The sequence below is a fragment of the Bubalus kerabau genome, chromosome 23 (assembly GCF_029407905.1).
Source record: "Bubalus kerabau isolate K-KA32 ecotype Philippines breed swamp buffalo chromosome 23, PCC_UOA_SB_1v2, whole genome shotgun sequence".
In the NCBI taxonomy this organism is placed as follows: Eukaryota; Metazoa; Chordata; class Mammalia; order Artiodactyla; family Bovidae; genus Bubalus; species Bubalus kerabau.
The window spans coordinates 36,499,008-36,525,799 of NC_073646.1; the positions used below are offsets into that span (position 1 = coordinate 36,499,008).

Sequence of the window (26,792 nt, forward strand, 5' to 3'; positions counted from 1 at the left end):
GGCTCAACTGGTAAAGAATCTGTCTGCAATGTGGGAGACCTGGGTTCGATCCCTGGGTTGGGAAGATTCCCCTGGAGAAGGGAACAGCTATCCACTCCGCTATTCTAGCCTGGGGAATTCCATGAACTGTATAGCCCATGGGATCACAAAGAGTCAGACACGACTGAGCAACTTTCATAGGGTACATGGTGAAATACTGCTGGCAAGCATCAAGTGTACGTAACAGCAGGGAGGGTTGGCATGACCCCCAGTGATAGAAAATAACAGTGGTACAGTTAAGAACATACCTGCTTCTCCATCTCTTCCCATCCTTATGTAAACTACCAACATTTAACATTTTAAAAACTGGAGACCGACAAAATAAGAGCCAATGACTCGACCACCGTCATCACCATCACCACCACCGTCATTGCAGGCACCTGCCCAGTGAGATGCGAGACAGTCAGTTGAAAGTTCTGAGGGTCCTTATGTGGTGATAGCGCCCTTCGCCTTGTGTCAGTCCTGTCTCCCGATTGGCTTTATTTCTGTATCCATGGCTTAATGAGAAAGTCTTGTTGGAACTAAGTTGGAACTTGTTGCACAACTAAATGCAAGTCTATTTCTCCTCCGCTGTCTTTAAAAATTCATTCGGCGGAAGAGTTTTCCTTGTCTCTGGATAAAAAAATCTTGGCACTCTTGTGACTTACCTGGTATTCCTCAGGTGATGGGTTCTACATTCACTTTATGTTGGTGCCTAGAAATGTTTAGTTGGTGTATCAATCAACACTTGTATCTTCATCTGAGGGTAGCAACTTCCCATCTCCAGCAAGGGCCAACTAATTGCATCCAGAGTGTGTGCTTGGCCAGAAGTGGCAGTTGGGGGAAGAGAGAATAGAAAGGGAAGGAGGGAAGTGTTTTCTCTCCCTCCCTCTCCAGCTTCTGTGACTGGTCCCCTGTGGGTTGGTGTGTGGGGCAGAGGAGGGGAAAATGGCCCCCAAAGTTCTTAACTGCATTGGCCTAAGACAGCAATGGGCTCCAGATATTTGAAGTCAGTTTCTTTCCCTCTTGGGTCCTTTCAAGGATTTTTCAGAGTTTTTTGGAAAGAAGGGACTCCTAGACTGTTGGTGGGAATGTAAATTGGTCCAGCCACTAAGGAAAACACCATGAAGTTTCCTTAAAAATCTAAAAATAGAGCTACCATATGTCCCTGCACACCCTCTCCTTATCAGGAGAAAAACATGGTCAGAAAGGACACATGCACCCCAATATTCACCGCAGTACTGTTTACAATAGCCAAGATATGGAAGCAGCGTAAATGTTTACTGACAGATTAATGGATACAGAACAGGTGGCACGTGTATACAATGGAATACTCTCAGCCATAAAAATGAATGAATTTGGGTCATTTGGACTGATGGGCTCTCTCTTGGAGGGGCTCCCCAATTCTTAGCCATTCACACAAAGCCCTTCCCTCTGGAGGTCTCCCCACAGAGGCCTAAGCTGCTCCTTAGGGAATAACTCGTCGTGCGGGCCCTCTACCCCTCAGGGGTCAGGCCCGGGTGACAAATGGGGAGCCCTGCTGTTCAGGGTACACACACACAGGTCATCCCCCACTGGTCCAGTCTGTCATCACAGGGAGCCAGTCCTGACCGCCACAAAATCCAAGCACTTTCCTCACCCCCAGGTTCCCCAGTCATACCCCTGGCCTCCCCTTTTGGTCACAGCTCTGTGAAGCCAAATAGTGATAACCCTTCCTTGCCAGGGCTCACCGTTGTCCAGTGTGCTCATCATCAGAGGAGGCAGAAATGAAGGCAGAACCCAGGTCAGGGGTAGGGCCAGGGGATTGGGCCAAAAGACAGAAAGCTTAGAGACATAGTGTTGAGACTCCCCTCTGCAGAAGGCCAGTCTCCTCCAGTCTTCTCCGCCTGGCTCTCCAGGTGTGTGCCCTCCTGCAATGGATCTTCTCCATTTTGGAGCTTGGTGAGCCCCTGAAACCCTGAGGACCCTGGGCCTGGCTCTCTGCTTCCTGATGCCAAGGTGGGAGGGAGGTGGGGCTGGGATCACTGGGGTGGGATCCTTCAAGGAGTGAGAAAGGCAGTGATTTCCTTCAGGACAGATGGGCCTGAAGCCATGGAGCAGCGAAGGGGGTAAAGGGGGAACCTGGGACTCCTAAACCTCTGGTGTCAGAGTCCTCACTCACACACCCCACCTCCAGCTCAGGGGTGTCTGGCTGCCTTGCTCCTTGTACTCCTGAGCCGGGCCTGGATCCCAACGGTCCTCAACCTGGACGGGCTCTATGGAGACAGAAGCATATCTCGGGAAGGAGGCCGTGGCTCTGTCTGAGTCCTTACCAGGCCATCTGGAGGCGTGTCCAGGACACTCTACCCATCTGGAACTCTGTGCTGCGTGGGAGCTGGGCTTCCGAGTAGACTCTTGGGACCGTCATCCCCAAAATCCAACATTAGCGCCTCCCCACCTGGGGTGTTCACCCTGTGTCCCCAGCTGGTGAAAATCACTGTCCTTTCCCCGTGCCCTCCTCCCTCTTTTCTGGAAGACTCGGGCTCAGGTCTTCCTGCCTCCTCCCTCCCCACCAGGTTTGGTGTCCTCTAACAAGGCCAGCACCTCCTATCACTTGACCCGACCTCGGGTCCAGGGAGCCGGGGGGAGGCGGGCACCCTGGAGGCAAAGTGGAGCTTGCTGATCCACAAGAAGAAGGAATTTGTCAAGTTGGCCTTCGAACACGAGTGAGGTGTCCACTGTGGGGGCCTCTGGGGTGGCGCTGGTGGGGAGGAGCCCAGCACCCACAGGGCCGGAAGTCAGGTGCTCCCTGCTCTCCCAGTGCATCCCTGGTTCCATCTTCTCTTGTGTGGAGAACAAGGTCTTCCAGCAGTTTCCAAGCCCGCCAGGCTCCTGGGTGAGATGGGCACAGAAAGCACTGCGGTAGGTGCTGAGGGTGGCCCTGCTGGGCCTCCTCCTGCCCTTCCTCCAGCCCATCCACACCGTCATTGGTAAGCAGTCAGTGAGACCCAGCCTCTACCTGCCCTGCTCCCCGGCCCACTCGCCCGCCCGCTACAATGGGCTTAAGACGCCCTGCATCCTCCGTTCATCGGGAGGTGAAGGTCCACGGTTGGGGCCTGAAATCCTTGCTGCGGCCCTCAAGCCTTGGCTGGCGTTTGGCTAAGGTGCCAGCCATGAACTCTGTCCCAGTTGATCTGTTGGGAGGAAGGGAGCCTGGTCTCCATAATCACTGCAGACCGTAACTGCAGCCATGAAATTAAAAGACACTTCCTCCTTGGAAAGAAAGGTATGACAAACCTAGACAGCGTATTCAAAAACAGAGACGTTACTTTGCCAACAAAGGGCTATGTAGTCAAAGCTATAGTTTTTTCCAGTAGTCATGTACAGATGCGAGAGTTGGGCCATAAGGAAGGCTGTGCGCCAAAGAATTGATGCTTTTGAACTGTGGTGTTGGAGAAGACTCTTGAGAGTCCCTTGGACAGCAAGGAGATCAAACCCAGTCAGTCCTAAAGGAAATCAATCCTGAATATTTATTGGAAGGACTGATGCTGAGGCTGAAACTCCAATACTCTGGCCACCTGATGCAAAAGGCTGACTCATTGAAAAAGACCCTGATTTGGGGGAAGATTGATGACAGGAGGAGAAAGCGGTGACAAAGGATGAGATGGTTGGATGGCATGACCAACTCAATGGACCTGAGTTTGAGCAAATTCTGAGAGATGGTGAAGGACAGGGAGGCCTGACGTGCTGCTGTCCATGGGACCACAAAGAGCCGGACATGACTTAGTTTTTGTTGACTGAACAACAAAAACGGCAACCACACCTCTTATCTCCTATTCCCGTACAGTGGGGCCCCCCTTCTGGTACAAGGAATCAGGTGGTCCACTCCAGGGCGGGTGGGCACACTGCACTCTGTCCAGGTGGAGCGGCTCACACAACTGTTTGAAGAGCACGAGGCTCGCTACAGGGTCCCCAGCAGGCACCTCCTCCTCACCTAGGTTGCTATCAGCCCCTTCGATGACTATGGAGGAGACTGAAATTAAAGGTGGGAATGGATGTGGTATTGATGTGTCTGTGCTTGGAGGTGAGGTCCAAGTGTCTAGGCGCCTCCCAGTAGCCTAGATACTCTGAGAGATCTGAAAACAGACCCAGGGCTCGAGTCCACAATCAGTTGGCCACACACCAGATCACATGGTCTCGCCTGGGACCTCAGAAGTCGGCTCTCTGTCTCCTTCAGGAACCCTCCCCCATAAGATCCTTAATGCGCCTCAGGGCCATCTCGGTGGCAAGCCCCCAACCCGCCTCCCAGCCCCATTCAGGGGAGAGGTTCAGTGATCAGTGTGTGAGGAGGCTGAAGACCTCTGAGGCTCCTGATCAAGAGTCTCTGCCTACACACAGCCCTACAAGCCATCCCAGGAGGCCCCAGGGGTTGTCCACTCAGACCGGAAAGGCTTCCTGGGCTCCTACTGTAACCTTAATCCTTTTTCCCCCCGAGTCCTGGAGCCCCGCTGGCGGAAGCAGAGCAATGGGAAGTCTCCACCACCCCTCCACCCTCCCACAGCATGGAAACCCTGAAGAAACAATGGCTACAAGTACTGAGCATCTCCAATACGTGCTGTTTCCTCTTCGTGGGTGAGGGGAGCTGGGCAGGAGTCCTCTAGGGAGGGAGGGAGGGGAGAGACTGGTGGGGAGAAGGCAGGAACCCCACTTACCTGGACACCAGGGCAAAAGGAGGGAAGGGCCAGAGGTCCAGCTGGGAGGGGACCAAGGATCTCATTGAGAAGGAAAGGAGCAGTCATTGTGGTGTCAAGATCTAAATCATTTTTCTTTCTCATCTTTCTTCCAGGCACTTTCTTTTCCCTTGTTGGCGTCTTCCTCCTCTGTACCTTGCTCTGGTGTTTCTCTGTTCTCTACTTGGTATGGTTATTTCTGGACCGGGACTCACCCCAGCAAGGTGAGTGCTAAAGAGTCCAGGTAGTGAGAGGTGACAAATGGTTATCTCCAGGAAATCTTCCACCCTTATTACTCTGCCCAGGTAGGAAGGCGTAATGAGTGGGTGAGGAACTGGCAGGTTTGGAAACACTGAAGGGATTATTTCCCCCATTAAGGCAACAGGTCACCCTCCAAGGGATGCTCCACTCCTCCCTGTCCACCTACTCACCCCTCCCTATGATGAATTTTGACCACTCACTTCTTAAGTTCAAGCAATGGGGGAGGGAGTAGGGTGGTGTTCCAGACCCCTCTGGACCCTTGTGTCCTTGACTCCATCTTAGATCCTGAACTCCGAAGTCTGTTGCTTGGGAGGGAAGTCTTTTCAGCTGGTATACTGGTATCCAATACTGCTGTTTCCTACATCCTGCCTCCTGCCCCCACAGCTGGTGAAAACAGCTGTCCCCAGAGTGGAACTGTGTACTAGCCCCCCTCCACATAGGATCCTGGGCATCAGATGCTTCTGTAACTTTGCCACGGAGAGCACGGGCTTCTCTCAGGAGTTTCCAGGGCTTTGATTCTTAGTGGCCGGGTTGAATGGCCAGATCCACCTCCCAGGCTATCGAGACCATGTTATGTCCTGTGGTGAGTCTTGAGCTGAGTGACAGAAGGCAACTCAACCCCACCCCGGCCTGAGTGGCACCCACTCACCACCCATCACAGGCGCTTGGCTTGAACACTCGTCAAGTGGGGGTCAGGGAGTGGCTTTGGGGCAAGTGTCCTGTATTCTTGCTGGGAGAGGTGCTGTAGGACGGAGGGACAGGGGTGGGGAGCTTGGGAAGAAAGGGATGATGTCTAATACTTTGTGTGCTAAAGGGTGGGGTGAGGGACTAGGGAGCCAAGGAGTGGATACTGACTGTCCCTGCACCCTCTCTTGTCCACAGGACTGTGTTCTGCAAACCACCAGAGCCTGGATTTTATCCTGTCCCAGCCCCAGCTGGGCCAGGCTGTTCATTCTGGTCGGCGGAGCCCATGAGGCCCTGCATGCCATCCCAGGGGAGTGCTGCCTCACTCTCCAGAATCGTAAAGGCTTCGTCCTCCTGGCACTGAGGCATGGATGAGTGGGGGCCCAACCAGGGCTGCCTTCAATGGTCAGAACCTCACAGTGTCTCTGGGGATCTGCACTCCATCCCTACACACCTGCTCCCTGGACATGGACTGTGTCCCCAGAGTTTACACCGTGACCACCTCTAGAGGGCGCTGTGGTCAGCCCTTCAGAGTGTGCTCTGTGCTCAGCCCTGAGCCCCTTCCCCAGGCTTCCTCCCACACAGGGAGACACAGGATCACAGTGCGAATCGCTGGACCCTGGGGCTCCGTCTCCCTCAGCTCACATTCTTTTATGACACCCTCTCACAGGCAAGACCTTGCATGCTTCTTTACTTGGGAAAGAATTAATATTCACTTTGCCACCTTGTTGAGACTGTATGAGAAAATGTTTATAGGACTGCCCAGTACACATTCCTCTTAAGAAATATAAGTCCCTTCTTCCAGATCTTTCTTCATAGCCCGTGTCATTGCTTCAGATGGCCTTGGGAAGTGGGAACCTGTGGGGGAGGAATGTGGGGGCACTCCTAGAGCCCCTGACCTGACCAGCCCTCTTCTATCTTATTTCCCTCCCTTCCCAGCGCCTCCCTGGTGCCCATGTACTCCTTTGGGGAGAATGACATCTTCAGAGTTAAGATTTTTGCCCCAGACTCCTGGCAGCGTCTGTTCCAGATCACCATCAAGAGACTCCTGAGCTTCTCTCCTTGCATCTTCTGGGGCCGTGGTCTTTTCTCAGCCAAGTCCTGGGGCCTGGTGCCCCTCGCCAGACCCATCACCACTGTGGGTGAGCACCGTGTCCAGGAAAGAAGGCCGCTATCTGCTGTGTGTGCAGCCGAGGCCCCTCCCCGACCTGTGTCCCTCTGTCCCTGCAGTGGGCCACCCCATCCCGGTGCCCCAGTGCCCACAGCCCACCGAGGAGCAGGTGGACCACTATCACACGCTGTACATGAAGGCTCTGGAGCAACTGTTTGAGGAGCACAAGGAGAGCTGCGGCCTCCTGGCTTCTACTCACCTCACCTTCATCTAGCCTTGGCCTCACCCCTCCCCACCTCACAGCCTGCCCCCCGCCCCCAGCCCCTGATCCCCGTGCCTGAGACCCCCACCTACTGCCGAGCTACTGTGCCAATAAGAGCCAGTTCTCTCTCCACTGCTCGGTAGAGTCAGATGCCTGCAGAACTCAGGCTCTCCCTCTGCGTGTGAGCATGCCCACATGTAATCCACCTCCATCCTAACGGATACAGTTTCTGCCTTTGACTGAGTATCAGACCCATACGTTCTCCTCCCAGAAACTTAATTCTGCTGCATGAATTTGCTAAAGTCTCTTCCTTTGGCGGGTCCCTTCTCCCTCTGTAAATAAAGGCATGTACTTAGCTAAGAGCTGTTGGGGAGGGAAGCTCCCCAGAGGGCTTGGCTTTTAAGAGTGAACAAGGTTAGGTAGGAAGAGTCAATAGGGTAGAAGGTGAAATACTATGAACAAAAGCTGATAAAGCTCAGGGGTGCCTGACTGTAGGGAGTGTTGGACTGACCCCCCATGACAGAAAGATAGAGTTAAGTACATAGCTTATTTCTGCATCTCTTTCCATCCTTCATGTTCCCTGGGGGATGGAAGACCAGATGAAGCATGGATTTATTTTACCAGCATGCAGCCCTACTGCACGCCTAGCCTTCAGTTCAGTTCAGTTCAGTTCAGTCGCTCAGTCATGTCTGACTCTTTGCGACCCCATGAATCACAGCACACCAGGCCTCCCTGTCCATCACCAACTCTCGGAGTTCGCTCAGACTCACGTCCATCGAGTCGGTGATGGCATCCAGCCATCTCATCCTCTGTTGTCCCCTTCTCCTCCTGCCCCCAATCCCTCCCAGCATCACAGTCTTTTCCAATGAGTCAACTCTTTGCATGAGGTGGCCAAAGTACTGGAGTTCCAGCTTTAGCATCATTCCTTCCAAAGAACACCCAGGACTGATCTCCTTCAGAATGGATTGGTTGGATCTCTGCAGTCCAAGGGACTCACAAGAGTCTTCTCCAACACCACAGTTCAAAAGCATCAATTCTCCTGCGCTCAGCTTTCTTCACAGTCCAACTCTCACATCCATACATGACCACAGGAAAAACCATAGCCTTGACTAGATGGACCTTTGTTGGCAAAGTGATGTCTCTGGTTTTTAATATGCTATCTAGGTTGGTCATAACTTTCCTTCCAAGGAGTAAGCCTCTTTTAATTTCATGGCTGCAATCACCATCTGCAGTGATTTTGGAGCCCCAAAAAATAAAGCCTGACACTGTTTCCACTGCTTCCCCATCTATTTCCCATGAAGTGATGGGACCAGATGCCATGATCTTCATTTTCTGAATGTTGAGCTTTAAGCCAACTTTTTCACTCTCCTCTTTCATCAAGAGGCTTTTTAGTTCCTCTTCACTTTCTGCCATAAGGGTGGTGTCATCTGCATATCTGAGGTTATTGATATTTCTCCCGGCAATCTTGATTCCAGCTTGTGCTTCTTCCAGCCCAGCGTTTCTCATGATGTACTCTGCATATAAGTTAAATAAACAGGGTGACAATATACAGCCTTGATGTACTCCTTTTCCTATTTGGAACCAGTCTGTTGCTCCATGTCCAGTTCTAACTGTTGCTTCCTGACCTACATACAAATTTCTCAAGAGGTAGGTCAGGTGGTCTGGTATTCCCATCTCTTTCAGAATTTTCCACAGTTTATTGTGATCCACACAGTCAAAGGCTTTGGCATAGTCAGTAAAGCAGAAGTAGATGTTTTTCTGGAACTCTCTTGCTTTTTCCATGATCCAGCGGATGTTGGCAATTTGATCTCTGCTTCCTCTGCCTTTTCTAAAACCAGCTTGAACATCAGGAAGTTCACGGTTCACATATTGCTGAAGCCTGGCTTGGAGAATTTTGAGCATTACTTTACTAGCGTGTGAGATGAGTGCAATTGTGTGGTAGTTTTGGGATTGGAATGAAAACTGACCTTTTCCAGTCCTGTGGCCACTGCTGAGTTTTCCAAATTTGCTGGCATATTGAGTGTAGCACTTTCACAGCATCATCTTTCAGGATTTGAAATAGCTCAACTGGAATTCCATCACCTCCACTAGCTTTGTTCGTAGTGATGCTTTCTAAGGCCCACTTGACTTCACATTCCAGGATGTCTGGCTCTAGGTCAGTGATCACACCATCGTGATAATCTGGGACATGAAGAACTTCTTGCCACCTCTTCTTAATATCTTCTGCTTCTGTTAGGTCCATACCATTTCTGTCCTTTATCAAGCCCATTTTTGCAGGAAATGTTCCCTTGGTATCTCTAATTTTCTTGAAGAGATCTCTAGTCTTTCCCATTCTGTTGTTTTCCTCTATTTCTTTGCATTGATTGCTGAAGAAGGCTTTCTTATCTCTCCTTGCTATTCTTTTGAACTCTGTGTTCAGATGCTTATATCTTTCCTTTTCTCCTTTGCTTTTTGCTTCTCTTCCTTTCACAACTATTTGTAAGGCCTCCCCAGACAACCATTTTGCTTTTTTGCATTTCTTTTCCATGAGGATGGTCTTGATCCCTGTCTCCTATACAATGTCACGAACCTCTGTTCATAGTTCATCAGGCATTCTGTCTATCAGATCTAGTCCCTTAAATCTATTTCTTACTTCCACTGTATAATCATAAGGGATTTGATTTAGGTCATACCTGAATGGTCTAGTGGTTTTCCCTACTTTCTTCAATTTAAGTCTGAATTTGGCAATAAGGGAGCTCATGATCTGAGCCACAGTCAGCTCCTGGTCTTGTCTTTGCTGGCTGTATAGAGCTTCTCCATCTTTGGCTGCAAAGAATATAATCAATCTGATTTCGGTGTTGACCATCTGGTGATGTCCAAGTGTAGAGTCTTCTCTTGTGTTGTTGGAAGAGGGTGTTTGCTATGACCAGTGTGTTCTCTTGGCAAAACTCTATTAGCCTTTGCCCTGCTTCATTCTATATTCCAAGGCCAAATTTTCCTGTTACCCCAGGTGTTTATTGACTTCCTACTTTTGCATTCCAGTCCCCTATAATGAAAAGGACATCTTTTGGGGGTGTTAGTTCTAAAAGGTCTTGTAGGTCTTCATAGAACCGTTCAACTTCAGCTTCTTCAGCATTACTGGTTGAGGCATAGACTTGGATTACTGTGATATTGAATGGTTTGCCTTGGAAACGAACAGGGATCATTCTGTCATTTTTGAGATTGCATCCAAGTACTGCATTTTGAACTCTTTTGTTCTCTACGAGGGCTACTCCATTTCTTCTAAGGGATTCCTGCCTGCAGTAGTAGATGTAATGGTCATCTGAGTTAAATTCACCCATTCCAGTCCATTTTAGTTCACTGATTCCTAGAATGTCGACATTCACTCTTGCCATCTCTTGTTTGACCACTTCCAATTTGCCTTGATTCATGGACCTAACATTCCAGGTTCTTATGCAATATTGCTCTTTACAGCATCGGACCTTGCTTCTATCACCAGTCACACCCACAACTGGGTATTGTTTTTGCTTTGGCTCCATCCCTTCATTCTTTCTGGAGTTATTTCTCCGCTGATCTCCAGTAGCATATTGGGCACCTACTGACCTGGGGAGTTCCTCTTTCATTATCCTATCATTTTGCCTTTTCATACTGTTCATGGGGTTCTCAAGGCAAGAATACTGAAGTGGTTTGCCATTCCCTTCTCCAGTGGACCACATTCTGTCAGACCTCTCCACCATGACCCGTGCGTCTTGGGTGGCCCCACACGGCATGGCTTAGTTTCATCGAGTCAGACAAGGCTGTGGCCCGTGTGATCAGATTGACTAGTTTTCTGTGATTATGGTTTCAGTGTGTCTGCCCTCTGATGCCCTCTTGCAACATCTACCGTCTTACTTGGGTTTCTCTTATCTTGGATGAGGGGTATCTCCTCACGGCCGCCCCTCCTGACCTTGAACATGGAGTAGCTCCTCTCGGCCCTCCTGCGCCCGCACAGCCACCGCTCCTTAGGTCCTTAAGCCTAGCCTTAGGGCCACGTAAAATCATTTGCTCAAATAGAGAGAACTGTTGTGAGGATTAAATTATTAAGATTTAAGGAGTTAGTACAGAGGTTGGTTATATGAGCCAATGAATTTACTACGATCATCACCTTCATCATCACAGTCAGGGCATGAAGGAAAGGAGGTGCCAACTGAAACAGTCTGAGCGACCTTAGGAGGTCATAGTGTCCTTTGACTTGTGTCCATCCTATTTGCTGACTGGCTTTGTCTGGATCCATAACTTAAACGAGAAGAAGTTGTTCGAAGGTAACTGAGTGCAATTCTGTCTTTTGCCATCTCAGAGTTTATTCAGTGGAAAAATTTTTCTTTTGTTGCTAGATAAAAATCTTGGCAGTCCTGTAATTTATCTGGGCCCTTCTCAGGTGATAGATGAGTTCTACATTCACTAATGTTGGTACCTAGAAAAGCTCAGTGGGATTAGCAAACACTTTGATCTTCATCACAGACAGAAATTTCCCATCTACAGTGAGGGTGAGTTGGCTGCAAGCAGGGGGTGGGAGTGGGGGGGGCACCTGCTTGGCCAGAAATAGAGGCAGTGGAGAGATGTCGCGCCACCCCCTCACTCACCAGCGGAAAGGGAGCCCCCAAGTTCTTGATTGCTCTGTCCTGTGTTCTCTTGGCTCCAGGTCTTTGAAGCTAATTTATTTTCCTTGTGAGTCTTCTCATGGCTTCTTTGGAGTTTTCCCTTAAGGTCCCCTGGGAACTTCCATACCTCAGCATTGGGCCCTGGTTTTCTGCCCTTGGATTCCATGTAGGTTTCCCTGTAGGAACTCCATCACTCTCCCAGGTCAGAGGATGAGAAGAGAGATGGGAGAGAGGGATGGGGAAAAAAAAAACAAACAGCTCCAGGCTTGGGCATCCTTGGCCTGGATACACTTGGAGGGCATCCACTTGTCCACCCTTCTTTCTTGGATGGGCATATCTAGTCAGTCACTCCATTTCTCGCACAAGCACAGCCCCTAAACACTGGGGACATCCCAAGGTCCTTTGAGTCTTGAAGCCTTTCACCACCAACCTGGTTGACTTCCCCTTTGCAGGTAGGGCTCTAAAAGTCCTCCCCAAACCTCTTTCTCTTTCTTCTCCAAACTCTGATCTTATGAGGGGAAGGGGCTCAAGAGTTGCTTTCTCAACCATTGGCTTGGAACACACTGCATGTGATCTGGTCTGGCCCTTTTTGGAAAGCAGGACCTAGTTATTGTATGTTTATGAAGATCCCAGACTTCAAGATCAGCATTGTATGTGTTTTTCCCTGGATTTTTACCCTGAGGGGCAAATGGACTCTCTTCAGTGAGAACCAGCTACCAAGAGCTGGGGTGCGAGGATCAGATCTTCCTCCAAGAAGCCCCCTGCCCTTCTTCCTGGTGAGCAGTAGATGTCTTTCTCTGGAGCAGTGGGGTTGTGCCAGGTTGTAGGTGAGTAATGAGACCTTTGTATAGGAGTAGGGGTGGGGGAGGGAGGCGGGGACTTCATCTCCCATCAGTTCTTTGTCTGAAATCCAAGCCCAACAAAACTGGGGTTGCAGGCGTCGGGGGGTGGCGATGGCCCGAGTCTGGAGAGAAGTAGAAGTCAAGGAGTCCAGTGAGAAAGTGAGACAAGCCCCGGAGGCAGAGATGCAATCAAAGGGGAAAAGTGTTCCCAAGACCTGTGATGCCAGTTGAGCAGGTTTCTTAGAAAAGGGGCCAGATTTGATCCCAATGGAGAGACAAGAGTCTGAAGGGGACATGACCCTCCATGGAAAGCATCTGGGTTGGGGAGGGGCCGCTACATGAAGCAGAAAAGCACAGGAAGGTTAAGATGAGGCTTCTGGGTCTGGAAGGGAGACTTGGCATCCAGAGGTGAGTGGGCCAAAGAGAAGGTGCTGTTACTGCTGAGGGTTGTGAGAAGTGCGCTGGGTCCCAAAACTTGGAAACACGACAGGTGTGCCGCTCCCATTAATGTCCCCCCAGGGCCCACTTAAGTCAGGTAAATCCCACTTGCTAATGACTTGTCAGCTTGGCATCCTTCCTGTCCCATGTGACTGGCCACAGGCAGCCTCCCCTACCACCATCCCCCTTCTAAGGGTGCACTTCTCTGCAGGAAGACGTCCAAAACTGGGAGGAAGCCATGAGCCATGCTTCTCACCCATTGCTGGGCCCCAGGCAAGCTCTGCTGACATGCTCTGACCCCAGCCTCTCTAAGGGTACAGGAAATGTCCCCTCCCTCCCTTTTCCCTCCTGTCATCTGACTTTCTAGCCCTTCCGCAGCAGACATCTGTCTTGGTTGAGACTTGGTCTAAGGAGCTGCAGCCTGGCAATGGAGAAGGGTAGAGAGTCCTGGTGGCAGGGCCCTGGCACAATCTCCCTCTGGTCCATGCAGACCACAGACCACATCCGGGCAAGGGATGTGGTACTGAGGTACCAGGCAAATCATTTTAAATGGCCTTTCTTTTTAGAACACTTTGGGGAGTGATGGATGTGCTACTGTCTTCTTAAAAAAATATGCATGTTTATTTGTTTATTTGGCTGTGCAGGGTCTTAGTTGCAGCATGTTGATTTCACCAGTTCTGTCGCTCAGGCTCTCCAACTGTGACATGCGAGCTCTGCCAGGCCAGAGTTGCAAGTCTCAGGAGTTGTGTGGGCTTAGTTGCTCTGCAGCATGTGGGATCTTAGATCCCCATCCAGGGATCCAACTTGTGTCCCCTGTATTGCACAGTGGCTTCTTCACCACTAGACCACCAGGGGAGTCCCCAGAATGGCATTTAGCACATCAGTCCCAGGAGCTGCTGTCATGTGGGCTCCAAACTTGGAACTAAAGCCCCTCAACTCAACTGTCAACCTGGCCGATGGATTCAGACCCAGACCCAGGCCCTCACAGGAATCGAGACGAAACAGGACGAGTTTGAGCCCAGGCCTCAGAGGAGGCAGCCTGTTCCTTCTGGTTCCAGCCTCCAGGTCCTGGGTCCTCAAAGAGAAGTGTGCCACGTGGCTGCCCTGGTGCTGTGACGCTGGTCATTTTGGGGGAGCAGAGATAGGACAACGTTGGATGACATATATTTCCAATGAGAGGCTTGACAAAGAACCTGGGTTTGTGGACCCAGAGTGGTCCACGGACCATCTCAGCATCAATGGGGAAGCACTAGGGAGAAAGGGCCACTGAGTGGTCAGCACAGAAAGAGCATCCAGCAGCGAGTCCCACAGACCTGGCACCAGCAACTGACCATGACCTTGGCCAAGTCACTTAACCTTCCAAGCCTCAGTTTCCCCCTGGTACTGTGGAGCTACTTACTTCAGAGTTGTGGGATCTTTAAACTTTTTACTGAAATATAACACAGTGAAGTGAAAGTGTTAGTCCCCCAGTCATGTCCAACTTTTTGAGACCCCGTGGACTGCAGCCTGCCAGGCCTCCTCTGTCCATGGAATTCTCCAGGCAAGATACTGGAGTGGATAGCCATTCTCTTCTCCAAAGGATCTTTCCAACTGAGGTGTTGAACCTGGGTCTCCCACATTACACACGGATTTTTTTTTTTTTTAACCATCTGATCCATCAAGGAAGCCCCTCACCAGGGAGACCTTGTGACCTGAGTCACAAGGGCACTAGTCGAGTTTTTCATCAACTGAACTTACACAGGATGGTCCTGGGAAGTGAATGAGATGCACTCAAGCTTCTAGGATAGCAGCTCTGGCGTCTTTGTGTGTGGATTGAGGAAACTGTCACCCACTGGCTCCCCCGCTACACAACCCTTGGATTTCTCTGCTGGGTGCTTGCCCATTCACCCAGCAGGGAGCCAGGAACAAACATATGGAAGCCTTTTGAGAGAAAGCAGAGATGGGTCAGCACGGGGAAGGGCTTGGCTGGGGCGGAGCCTTTAGAAATGGTAGAGGAGTTGACCCAGGAGGCTGGAGGAGGTTAAGGGAGATTAGAGCATCTTTACAGCTGTTTGGGAAGCTCCAGCCCCAGACAGAATCCCACTGGGTCAGACTTCAGCCCTGTGCCTGGCGCCATGCCCATTCAACCACTGCGCATGAGGACCCTGCTGTGGGCTTCTCCCTACTTCTTCTACTGGTCCTTTCACCTGAGCTCTAGCCCCTGTGTGTCCTCCCCAACTGCTCGTCCCTCTGGCCCCGAAAAGCCAACCTGTGTGTACGTGTGTGTGTGTGTGTTAGTCGCTCAGTCATGTTCAACTCTTTGTGATACCAAGGGCTATAGCCTGCCAGGCTCCTCTGTATGGGGAATTCTCCAGGCAAGAATACTGGAGTGGGTTGCCATTCTCTTCTCCAGGGGATCTTCCTGACCCAGGGATGGAACCTGGTCTCCTGCATTGCAGGCAGATTCTTTAACATCTGAGCCATCAGGGAAGCCAAAAAAGCCAACCTATCTACTGGCAAAGCCTAGAATCTTTGTATCCAATGAGCTCTATATCCTGTACTACCTGCTGCCATCAGACAACATCATTCCCTGATTCCATGTTGGGGATGCCAGAATCACCTTCACCTCCTTCCTCTCTCCACACCTTCCAGAACCCCAGTCATACTTCCTGGCCTCCTGGCTTCCTTCTATGTGCTTCTTAGCTTCTTCTCTTACTCCAGGCCCCCATCCCTCCCGTGGACTTCCTCTGTGACCACTCTTCAGTGAACAGAGGTCTTGCCTCTCATCTCCCATCTAACTTTTTCTCACGCTGACAAGATGAGAGATGGCTTTTCTTAAAACACTGCTCTCATCATGCCATTGTTCCCACTCACTGGTGCTGGATCCTCATTGTTAGAAGGTATGAACTCCTGGGCACAGCATATGAGACATTCCACAAACAGAGCCCAACCCAGACACACAAAAGTACTGTCTGCTCGTGTCTGGGGTTGCATCCACTGAGAGGTGGTCTTTGTGCAAACTAGAAAAGGAATTTTCCTGGTTGGGCAATAACAAACATTTGCTGTGTGAGCATTTCTTTGGGGAAATGTACATGCCAGGTGCATGGAGAGAAGATGGATCACTAGACTTCCTAAAGGATCTATTCTCAGAGCCATTAAGGAGCTTCCCTGCACCATTTCTCCTCACATGTATCTCAATAATGACTCCCTGAACTGTGTGAGTTCTCCTCCGATCTGGAAGAGTCTAACTTGTGAATCTAAGCCTTATTGTTGTTGTACTGTCACTAAGTCACGTCCGCCTCTTTGCAACCCCGTGGACTGCAGCACGCCAGTCCATATCCTCTATGTCCTACATGGAGGATGCCAAGCTCCTCCGTCCTCCACTGTCTCCCAGAGTTTACTCAAATTCATGTCCATTGAGCCTGTGATGCTATCTAACCATATATCTCATCCTCTGCCGCCTCCTTCTCCTTTTGCCTTCAGTCTCTCCCAGCATCAGCCTCTTTTCCAATAAGTTGGCTCTTCGCATCAGGTGGCCAAAGTATTGGAGCTTCAGCTTCAGCAGTATTCCTTTCAATGAATATTCAGGGTTGATTTCCTTTAGGATTGACTGGTTTGATCCCCTTGCCTTGTAAGCACAGCCTCTTGGCAGGACGTCTTCCTTCCCTGCCATTCTGCGTGTAGCCACCAGAGGGCGACCTCTACTCACAAGGCAAATCTGTCACTTTCCTGCTTAAAGCCCTTCGCTGACTGGCCATTCCCAGTCTACAGGATGGGAGTAACCCAGCATTGCTTGTTCTTGCAAAGCAGGCTGTTTCTTAGCTCTGGGCTTAGCTCAGGTTTCCCCACCCACAGGAAGGACCCTGTCCTTTGTTACCTGGTGAGGAATTTTTGAGTTTCAGTTTGGGTCTCACTTCCAGGATATATCCTTTTACCTGCCAACCTGCCAAGCTGGTCCAGGACACCTTCCCCTCTGCATCCACACTGCACTTCCTGAAGATCTAGCACTGTCTTCTATGTCGCTTTAAAATATCAATTTATCAAAAGAATTGGATAGCTTCAGCGTTAAGAACAATAACTGCGTTGGGTTGCATCACAATATTTTGTGTTTTAGTCACTAAGTCATGTCTGACTCTTTGCAACCCCATGGACTGTAGCCCACCAGGTTCCTCTGTCCTTGGGATTTCCCAGGCAAGAAAACTGGAGTGGGTTTGCCATTTCATACTCCAGGGGATCTTCCCGAGCCAGGGATCAAACCCATATCTCCTGCATGGGCAGGTGGATTCTTTACCATTAAGCCACCTGGGAAGCCCTAATGCATTACATTAAGCTTGTTTAAAATCCATGAGTTCATAATGGTCCTGAAAGTTAATAATCGATCACCATTGAAGGATGCTAGGGAACCATCACATTATTTTAAAAGTTAATAAATAAAGGGGGAAATTCAAGCATTTATCCGGTCTTTCCATCACAAACTATCTCTGAGAGTAAACATAGTAAAAGAGAGCAAGTTTCCTTTTATAGGCATATTCCAGTTAGGGAAAAAAGAAGAAAAAAAAAAATGAAAGAACAAGAATATCATTATTTTGCAGCCCCTAACAACTGATTGGATTTAAATCTTGAGCATTCATATCTGAGAAAATTCCAATAATGCAACCATATTTGAGCCTTTTATAGAAGAATGCAGCACCACCTATAGACTGGACAGGAGAGAACTGGAACTTTGGGAAACTTTCCATTCTGATTGGATGAGAGAACTGGAGGTGGGTGAAAGTTGGACCAATCCAAGCATTTCTGATCACAGAGGAGAGGCTTCGGGAGAAAGGCAGGAATGAGAGTACAATTGCCTCTCCTTTCGGCCACTGGTGACTTTTTCCTCCATCTTTTAGCTTTTTGAGGTCCTTTCCCATGAATGAACATATTCCACCATAACCGAAGCTTTATGAGATGCATACTGTGTTAGCAGTTTCAAAAATCAAAAATGGGGGAGACTTACCTATTGGCCTGCTTGGCCTTGAACTGAATTGATGGCTCTGATCCCTTTAACTCTTGGGGTGGCTTTGCTTGCGGGAGTCCGGGAACTTCAAATCCTCCATCTTGTCACATTAGCTCAGCCAATGGGATCCGATTATCAGGTTGTGGAGCAAACACCTTGGAAAGCATAAAACTAGAAAGAGGTAGGTGAGAGGTCAGCTTTGGTGGCAAGAGGGAGCATGGGAGCTGGGCAGGAGGTGGGAGGGGGACAGGGAGGGTGTCCCAGCCTCAGTAGCACTTTGCGGGTTTTAAAGGACATTCACATCCATCACTTTCCTGGCTCCTTGCAGGTACAACTGCAGGTGTTTCACCTCACTTCATGGGGGTGGGGAGCCCCCACCAGGAGTTAAGAGTCTGGGCCACTAGCTTGTTAGAGTCAGAGGGGGCCCTGCAGTCCCTCCAGTTCCGGTCGGCGCGCTGGGCCCTTCCTTCCACCCACCGGGGTCAGCACAGGAGCCCGGCGTGTGCACAGAGGTCTGTGTTCGTGTACTCGGATGCCCACAGGTGTCCCTGGAAGTCCACAGGTGTACGGCCCCGTGCACTCGTGCTGCCCCGCGGGGGCCTTGCAGCCTGACGGCGGGTGAGATGCCCGCGGCTGAGCGGAGCTGAGCGGGGCTGCTAGGCGACCCCGGGGCGCGGGGGTTATCTGGCCCAGAGCAGGCCTCGCTCTGCTCCTTTCAGCGTCCAGCTTCTGCCTCTTGGGGTCTCCTCCCTTCCCAACCGTCTTGGGTTTCCCGTTTCCCCTATCAGTTTCTCTGACCGGGGCAGGGTGTTCGGCTCCGTGTCCCCTTTCCAGCTGCTCTTACTAATCTGGCGGCCGGAAATCGGAGAGCCTGGCTGACTTTGCTAGGGGCCCTGGAGAAGGGGAACTGAGCGACGGGGCGAACTCCCGGGACCGAATTTAAAGACGCTGCGGGCACGATGCGATAACTCTGTCACTCCATTCCACCAAAACTCAAGACACTTCCCCACCCTCAGTCCCGCTCCCCACCGGGGACAAGGGGAGAGGTCTCATCTGCAACGCTAAAGGCCACCCAGCTGCGCCCACCTCACCGCCTACGGCAGCTCCGATTTCCCCCGCGCCCCGCCACCCCATCTCCTGCCCCGCGCCCCAGCCAGCCCCCGGCCACAGCACAGTCCGCTCCAGATCCGCGCCAGGTTTCCTTCGCATCGCTGGGGTCTCCGCCCCTCCGAGCGCCGCCGCCGGAGCCGAGCCGGAGCGTAGCGGCGGGAGCCACGCGCACCTCCGGAATCCCGAAGCGCTGGGAGCCCGAGCCCGCGAGCGGGTCTGAGCGGCGGTGCTGACGCCGCCTTCTATCAGAACTCCGAGTCGGGACCGGACGGCGCGGCCGGGTCCCCGCGCCTCATCGGAATTTGACCCTCGGAGCTCCGAGGTGACCCCTCTCTGCGCTGCCGGCCTCGATCGGCTTCTCAGCGCCCTGGCCCTGGCTCGGGAGAGGTAGGGGGATGCAGCGGGGCCTGGGGGCGGGAGGCTGGAGTGCTCCTCCCCCGCGGGATGGGGACAGCGGAAGGCCACGCCCTGCCCCCCCCCCTCCCCCCCCGGAGAAGCAAGCCGCCGCGCCCCCTACTGCCCAACCCCTGCAAGTCCCGGGGATGATAGTAACTTGAGACCCGACTTTGTTCAGATGTTCAGAGGCGCCTTCCCTCCTTCACCGCATCATCATTTGGCTCCCACCGTTCCCCAGAGTCTGGCAGTGTCCGGGGAGACCCTTGCCAAGTAGACAGCTTCCTTTGGGATCTCCCTGCCTCCTGCTTCCCCAACAGACCGGGACGACCCTCCAGCACCCCCTCTCCATGATTCTGGCCCTCTGGGGCCCCCGGGCATCCCCGTCTCCCCAGCTTCACGGTCTTCCTCATCCCCTGCCTCTGCCCCACTTCACCTTGTCTCCCCTGCCTCTGCTGTCAAGTCTGTTTTCTTTGAGCCTCTTTCCTGGTTTTCTCCTCTCCCTCCTTGACCCCTTTCCCCACCACACACCCGCTGGGAGAAGGGGGTGGGTGTGTCACTCTGCTTTCTATTTCTGGCCTCCTTGGGGAGGGGGTGCAAGCTAGGAAGTTTTATGGGGTTTTTTGGCGTCTACTGGGCTCTGAATCACCAGGTGTCATGTCTGTTATTATCCGTGCCCTCCAGATTCTCTCTTGATGGCCTTTGTCTCCTTTCTGCCTCAGTTTTGATCCTTGTCTCTCTCTTCTTTGGGTGCTTCGTATAGCCGCCGTCTCTTTGTCCCTGCCTTTCCTCTCTCCGTTTGTCTTCCAGCTCAGAGAAGCTGCGACCTCAGGGGCATTAATATTTCAGGTGTGTGGGGTGAGGGAGGAGGGGAGAGTTGGGCTCCCGGCATACCCAGGGATGACTACAGCTATCCTCTCACCAGAGTGGATCATTCATATTTATGAGACTGAGAGAATGGATACAAGGATGATAAGGAAAATGCTGCCCCCTTTCCTGGAACCTGGCCCAGAGGGGGTGCTTGGACTACATCTCCCATAGTGCCCTGGGGCATAGGGCTGCCTCCGCCTCTGCCTCTACACCTAATGGAAGTTATAACTCAAGGAGCCAGGTTGGAGGGTGGGAATGGATCAGAGTGTGTAACAAGAGTTGTGGGGGCCAGCTGGTTGTTTTGGCTTGGCCTGGAACCCCTAACGTACTTTGATCCCAGCACCCACCTCCCCCAGGGTTTAAGGACCTTGGAACCTTTCCAGCTCCCGCAAAGGGAATAGGAGTAGAGAGTGCTGGGGAAGAAAAGACGCAGGGTGAATTGGCAAGCTCCCTCTTCTTTCCTGTGGCCCTGGGAATCCCCTCCCCTTATACCTATCCATATCTGAGATGTAGACACACTCTTTGGAACTAGTCTCCCCATCTTGAAAGAGAGAGGGAAACCAACATCCAGTTGCGTGTGTGGCAGTCTTCAGGTTGCTCACATTCTGCCCGCTTTGGGCAGCAGTGGAGAATTGTTGGAGTTATCGCTGAACTGCCAGCTTGTATCTTCCAGGGATTCAGGGACTGCTGGTGAGGTTGTCTGGAAATCCAAATGGGAGCCTCAAGCTAACCTACTTATCTCTGGGACCGTCATTCCTAGAGCCTGGCACGAGGAGTCTGATTGAGCTCATTTTTGGCATAGAAATTGCTGACAGTGGAGAGATGGCAGTGGGGGTTCCTCTCTCAAGCTCATCTCTGGTTCTGAGTCAGCTTAGCCCTTAGCACTTGGAACCTTTGACTCCTGCCAAGGACCCAGTCATTCCTATTCTTGTTCTTCAGGCTGGGGTCAGAGATCTCCCCACTGGCCTCAGAGCCAGGAAAATGGAACTTTTTGCCTGGCTTTGCCCAAGCTGAGTCACCTTAGGCAAGATTTTAACCATCTTGGGCCTTGATTGATTTTATCTCCATGAAAGGATGGAGCCAGATGGTCCCTGATGGCCCTAAGATCCTAAGATCCTCTGAGCCTGTGCTTCCCCTCCCCCTCTTATGATACTGGCCTGAGCTATCTGACCTCACCCCAGCTTACGTGGCAGAGCCTTGAGAATCAACATTAGACTGAAAAAAAAAAAAAAAAAAAAGGAGATGGAGCCCTTGTTTGAAACTTGCTGGTATAGGAAGCACATTGTGTTTACATAAGCCATGTTTGCGATATGGAAACTAAACTGAAAGTGAAAGTCGCTCAGTCCTATCCAATTCTTTGTGACCCCATGGACTATACAGTCCAGGGAATTCTCCAGGCCAGAATACCTGGAGTGGGTAACCGTTCCCTTCTGCAGCAGATCTTCCCAACCCAAGGATCGAACCCAGGTCTCCTGAATTGCAGGCGGATTCTTTACCAGCTGAGCCACCAGGAAATCATCCTTAAGCCACACCTTGGTGCCCTTGCTGGTACCATCTCCCAAACCCATGTCATGTTCTATAAGGCTGAGGCAGCCCTGTGCCCAGGGCACTATGGGAGATGTAGTTCAAGCACCCCCTGGGCCAGGTTCCAGGAAAGGGGGCAGCATTTTCCTTATCATCCTTGTATTCATTCTCTCAATCTCAAATTAATATCGCTGCCCACAAAATAGCTGGCATGTGTGTCCCCTGGGATGTTGGTTACTGAGGCTTATGTAGGTTACACGAGGGAACAATTCTACCTGGCTGAAAGAGAGAGAAGGGGATTTGATTGGTTTATTTTGTTGGTGGGGAGAAGAGAGGTCTAGAAATGAGGAGTCATCTGGGCTTGGGCAGGGAGCTTTCTTTTTGGCCCTGTCTCTGAGCAGCAGGGGAAAAGAACTGGATGCCAAAGGGGTAGCAGATACACAGGGTACTGACCCAAAAAGGAGACTTGGAGGAATGGGAAGAGCAGGGGCAGCCTGAGTGGGACATGAAGCAAGGATTACAGGAAGAAATTTCCAAAAAAGAAGAGAGAGAGAAGGGAAGGGACTGCATCTCTACAGGTGAAGTCAGTGGGGAGAGGGCGTAGGTAATCTTGCCAGATATTTGTTTGCTGAAGCTCCAACAGAGCTTTTTTCAAAATAATCACCTAGCCCTGGAATGGAGCCAAGTTTCCCTCTGGAAAAGGAGGGAACAGACTCAAAAAGGAAAGAGCAGTTTTGATTACCCTGAGAGGAACGGCTTGACATTTTCTAATAGAACTGTCCATCTGTCCACTCCTTAGTTTATGTTTGAATATGTGGGGTGGAGGGCACTGGGGCAGCGATATGGAGAGATCTGATGTCTACACCCCCACTCTTTGCTCTGGGATGAGCAGTAGTGGGAGTCCGGGCAGTTGAACCCTCTCCTTCCCCTCTTTCTGCCAGCTGGGAAAGAGGGCTCTGGGAACCCGCCTGGGGGGAGTGGAGGTGATGGGAATTTCTTCACCTGTCGTTCTGCAGAGAGTTGGTGCAGCCCTTGAAGGGGGGTGGGGTCCCTCTATTATCCCCCCAGGGGCCTTCTGTTCTTAATCTCAGTTCTAGGGGTGACCAGGGTGATTAGGGATGAAGGAATTCAAGGGGTAATGAGTGTGTGAAGAGCATCCCAGAGGGTGGAACAGCACAAGATTGGGAGTTCTAGTAGCTGGTGGTGGGAGGGGAGCTGCCAGCCCTCTATTCCCAGGGTCTGTGAGAAGAGAAGGGGTTTTTAAGTAGGAAGGGCTTGTGTGGATCGCGTGGAGGGGGCCTGCTGTGGAAATGGGGTGCTCTGACCCCCGCGCTGGGTTTTCTCTTTTCTTCAGGATCATGAAGCTGGAAGCCAGCAGTGATGGAGCCACGTCAGGGCTTTCTAAGCCCAAAAAAGACATGGAGCCAGATGCAGAGGTATGCTCAGAGATCCCAGGAGGCCAGGGCCGAGTTCAATCCCAGATCAGGGCTTGAGGCTGAGTTAAAGCTCCCAGGGCTTGGGACCGAGTCAGGACCTGAGGCCAAGGGCAAGTCCCTGGGTCCAAGCCCAGTTCTGGATCAGGGCCTGAGGCCGAGGCCGGCCCTTTGGACTTCATAGTGGCCACAGAAAGGGAATTTGAAGAGGTGTTGGCTGTCTCGGGTGTGTGTGTGTGTTGGGGGTGGGGCGGGGGCGGGGGGGCATCGACGGTGACCTTGACTACCTTCCCAGCCGCTCCCACAGCTGGCTCTAGGATCCCCACCACAGAGCAGTGCCGGCCAAGTGCAACGGAGGAACAGGTGAGAGCCGAGGGTTTGGGAGGCAGGTGAAAAGGGATTTGGGTGCATGGGTCTTTGGGAGAGGACAAATGGAGCCTCTCCTCGGCCCTGGTCCGGTTGCTGAGTAAATAGAATCGGCTTTTGGAACCAAAGAGTAGGGCGTGTGACTCCAGGGGCCTGGTCAGTGAGGGTGGGTGGGCGATGTGTAGAGCTTGGAATGGCGGAGGAACCCAAGAGAACGATGACAGCTTCAGTATTTTAGGATTCTTTTGAGGAGTTTCTGGGGGTAAGAACACAGAAAGAGGGGAGCAGTCAAGAAGGAGGAGTCTGGGGATGGGAGCAGCTAGAATGGGGTCCAGACCCCTGAGTAGACTTAACTCTCCCAGCAAGAGAGCCTGCTTGGATACAGGGTTGGCTCAGAGATGGCTGGGGGCGGGGCTAAGAGGCAGTGGGGCGTGGCAAGCGCCTGGGGTGGAGCCAATGCGAGGGGGCGTGGCGAACGGGCAGGGACCTGACGCGCCCCGGGTCTGGAGCATCTCAAGCGGTGGAAGAGACGCCCGGGATGATCTTTCTGCAGGCTTTCGAATCCGAGACCCGGGTGCTGAGGAGAGCTCCTTGGGCAGGTCACGGGTCTGGCCTGGCGCCCCGGGGGAATGACAACGGAGTGCTCAGTGTGTGAGAAGAGGCGAGTCCTTTGAACGGAGAGCCCCGTCGGAGAGCAACCCCCCCCACACACAATGGCCTCGGTCGCAGATCGAGAGGGAGTCGGTACACCGGATCGACGCCGGGGAGACGCCGCTGGCGGAGGGACTGCGCAGTGGCGTCCCCGGAGCACTGCAAGAGGGTGGCCCGGCTGCTAGAGCACTTCTTTTCGCAGCTGGTAAGAGACAGCACCCGGGGAATCAAAGTGGCACGACTCACCAGGGACGATCAGCTAGGGCCCCAGGAGCTGAAGAAATTCCGCCTAATCACCAAGCAGAACAAAGGAGCTCGGAGGGCCGGCCTCTCCTCAAGGGGCCTCCGGGCTTTGTCCCCCCTTTCCTGCAGTCAGTCACCGCCTTTCTTTCACTGCCCGCTCTGCCCAGTGGAGGCGCCCATGAGCCCTGCCCTGGGAATCCCAGTCCTTACCCAGACCTTGTTGTCCAGGGAAAATCAAACAGCTTCCACTTCCAATCTTTAAACCCTGGATCCTTACTCTGGGAGGCTGGAGACCAGGCGTCCAGGCTTCGTGACCCTGCCTCCCCTACATGGATCCCGCCTCAGTCCAGGGACCGAAACATCCTAATCTGAGCCTTTGTCCTTTACCTCCGCCTCCCCCATCCTACCGCCATCAGGGGCCTACCGCAATCAGCTTCCCCTGCTTCCACTGTTGACGCCCACATCCCCAGTTCCCTGACTACTCCACGTCGATCCCCGCTCTCCTCGGGGATCCAGGTATTCGGAGGCCTTGCCCCTGGTTCCTCCATGCTCTCACATACCTTACCCCACCCAGCCTCGCACCGTCGGCCCTCCCCAGGGACGCAGATGGGAGCCCATGCGTGTGACTGTGGAAGTGAAGATGCCAAGAGGCGCCAGGCTTTCAGCTCTCCCGCCGCCCAGAGCCGTGCTTGCTCGTGCCCCACGCAGGGCATCCTTTTGGTCCAATTCAACTCGTAGGCGCTGCTAGGCCTCCGGCGTCTTCTCGCAGCTGCCCGGGGAGGCCGTGTGGAAGGCTGGCAGCGACCTGGCACGCCTCCTGCTGTCGCCCTCCTTGCAGCCCGACAGGAGAAACCATCCCAGAAGTGGCCGCCCTACTGGCCGAGTGAGAGTAACCTGCGCCTCCTGGCGGCCAAAGGCCTGAAGTGGCGCATGGACAGCCGCGCGCGACCGCGCGGTGCTCACGCTGTGCACGCGCCCTTTCCACGTCCCGCACCGCGGCAACAGCACGTGGCGCTACCTCCGCATCGATGCCTTCAGCAGCGACAGTGCGCAGAGGCAGAGCCAGCTTCTGTAGCATCTGCAGCTCCAGAGCCCATTTCAGTCTCAACGTCGTGTGCCAACTCTTCCCGGCGCCCCAGTTGTGGTCACAACTGGTGGCTGACTTCCACCAGGCTGACTGGGGGCTCGCACTGGTCAAGGGTTATACTGAACAGTACTTGCTGGAGGCCGACAACTAAGGCCTCCCCAGTCAAGTTGGAGAGGAGAGAAGATGCACTTTAGACCCACCTCCTTCCGCGGATCCCCGCCCCCACCAAGCCCTGGCCCTACTGCTTCAAGTTCCGCCCCTTACCCCTGCTCTTGGTCCTCAGTCTGTTGTTCAGTCGCTCAGTCGTGTCTGACTCTTTGCGACCCCATGGACTGCAGCTTGCCAGACTTCTCTGTCCATCACCATCTCCCCAAGCTTGCTCATATTCATGTCCATCCATTGAGTCGGTTTTGCCATCCAACCATCACGTCCTCTGTCGTCCCCTTCTCCTCCTACCTTCAATCTTCCCAGAATCAGGGTCTTTTCTAATCAGTCGCCCCTGTGCATCAGGTGGCCAAAGTATTGGAGCTTCAGCTTCAGCATCAGTCCTTCCAATGAACACCCAGGACTGATCTCCTTTAGAATGGACTGGTTGGATCTCCTTGCAGTCCAAGGGACTCTCAAGAGTCTTCTCCGACACCACAGTTCAAAGCATCAATTCTTCCTTGCTCTGACGCCTACACTTACCCGCGGTCTGCTCCTCCCTTCCCTATCCCCCTTACCTCTCTGCCATCTGGACTCTAGCGCCCCTAAACGCAGTTGCCCACACCCTGATCTGAACCGCCGAGTTTGGGGGAGGCCACTTACGGCTATTGTCCACCCATCCCCTTTCCCGGCCAAAGAATGAGTTCCTTCACAGCTTCAGAGCCTTTCCCAGTCGGTGCCCCGGTCTAGGAATGTACTTTGCCCTTTCCGGCTTCTCCCTTCTGCCCCCTCGTGGAGAGAAGCTGTCAGAAGTACGCGCGACGCCCCGCGCCCGGCCGACAGCTCAATTCATACTGTTTTCTTCCTCCCCATCTTTCTCAGGCCCTCAGAGCTTGCCTCGCGCTCCTGCCTCGCCTAGTCTTAGCCTCCTGTGCCTGGACGTCTCTTAGTTCTCCACTTCTCATTGCCGTTCCCCATGAACCCTTCCTCACCTTCTGTGTGTAATATGGAGAAAGACTCTGTAAAGGAAATAAATTTATAATGCTCCACCT

General features: G+C 52.4%; 1 protein-coding gene and 1 pseudogene across 1 annotated transcript; both read left to right on the forward strand.

Annotated features, from left to right (window-relative positions):
• Positions 1–185: 185 nt before the first annotated feature.
• On the forward strand, positions 186–7,057 carry LOC129637670 (2-acylglycerol O-acyltransferase 3-like; annotated as a pseudogene).
• A 12,105-nt stretch (positions 7,058–19,162) lies between these two features.
• On the forward strand, positions 19,163–26,792 carry NAT16 (N-acetyltransferase 16 (putative)). Its single transcript, XM_055561886.1, is given in 10 exon segments — positions 19,163–19,416; positions 23,171–23,274; positions 23,362–23,475; positions 23,557–23,612; positions 24,345–24,407; positions 24,409–24,620; positions 25,248–25,347; positions 25,350–25,463; positions 25,465–25,604; positions 25,606–26,792. Coding segments are annotated over 9 exon segments (1,041 nt in total). The 5' UTR covers positions 19,163–19,416; positions 23,171–23,174; the 3' UTR covers positions 25,748–26,792.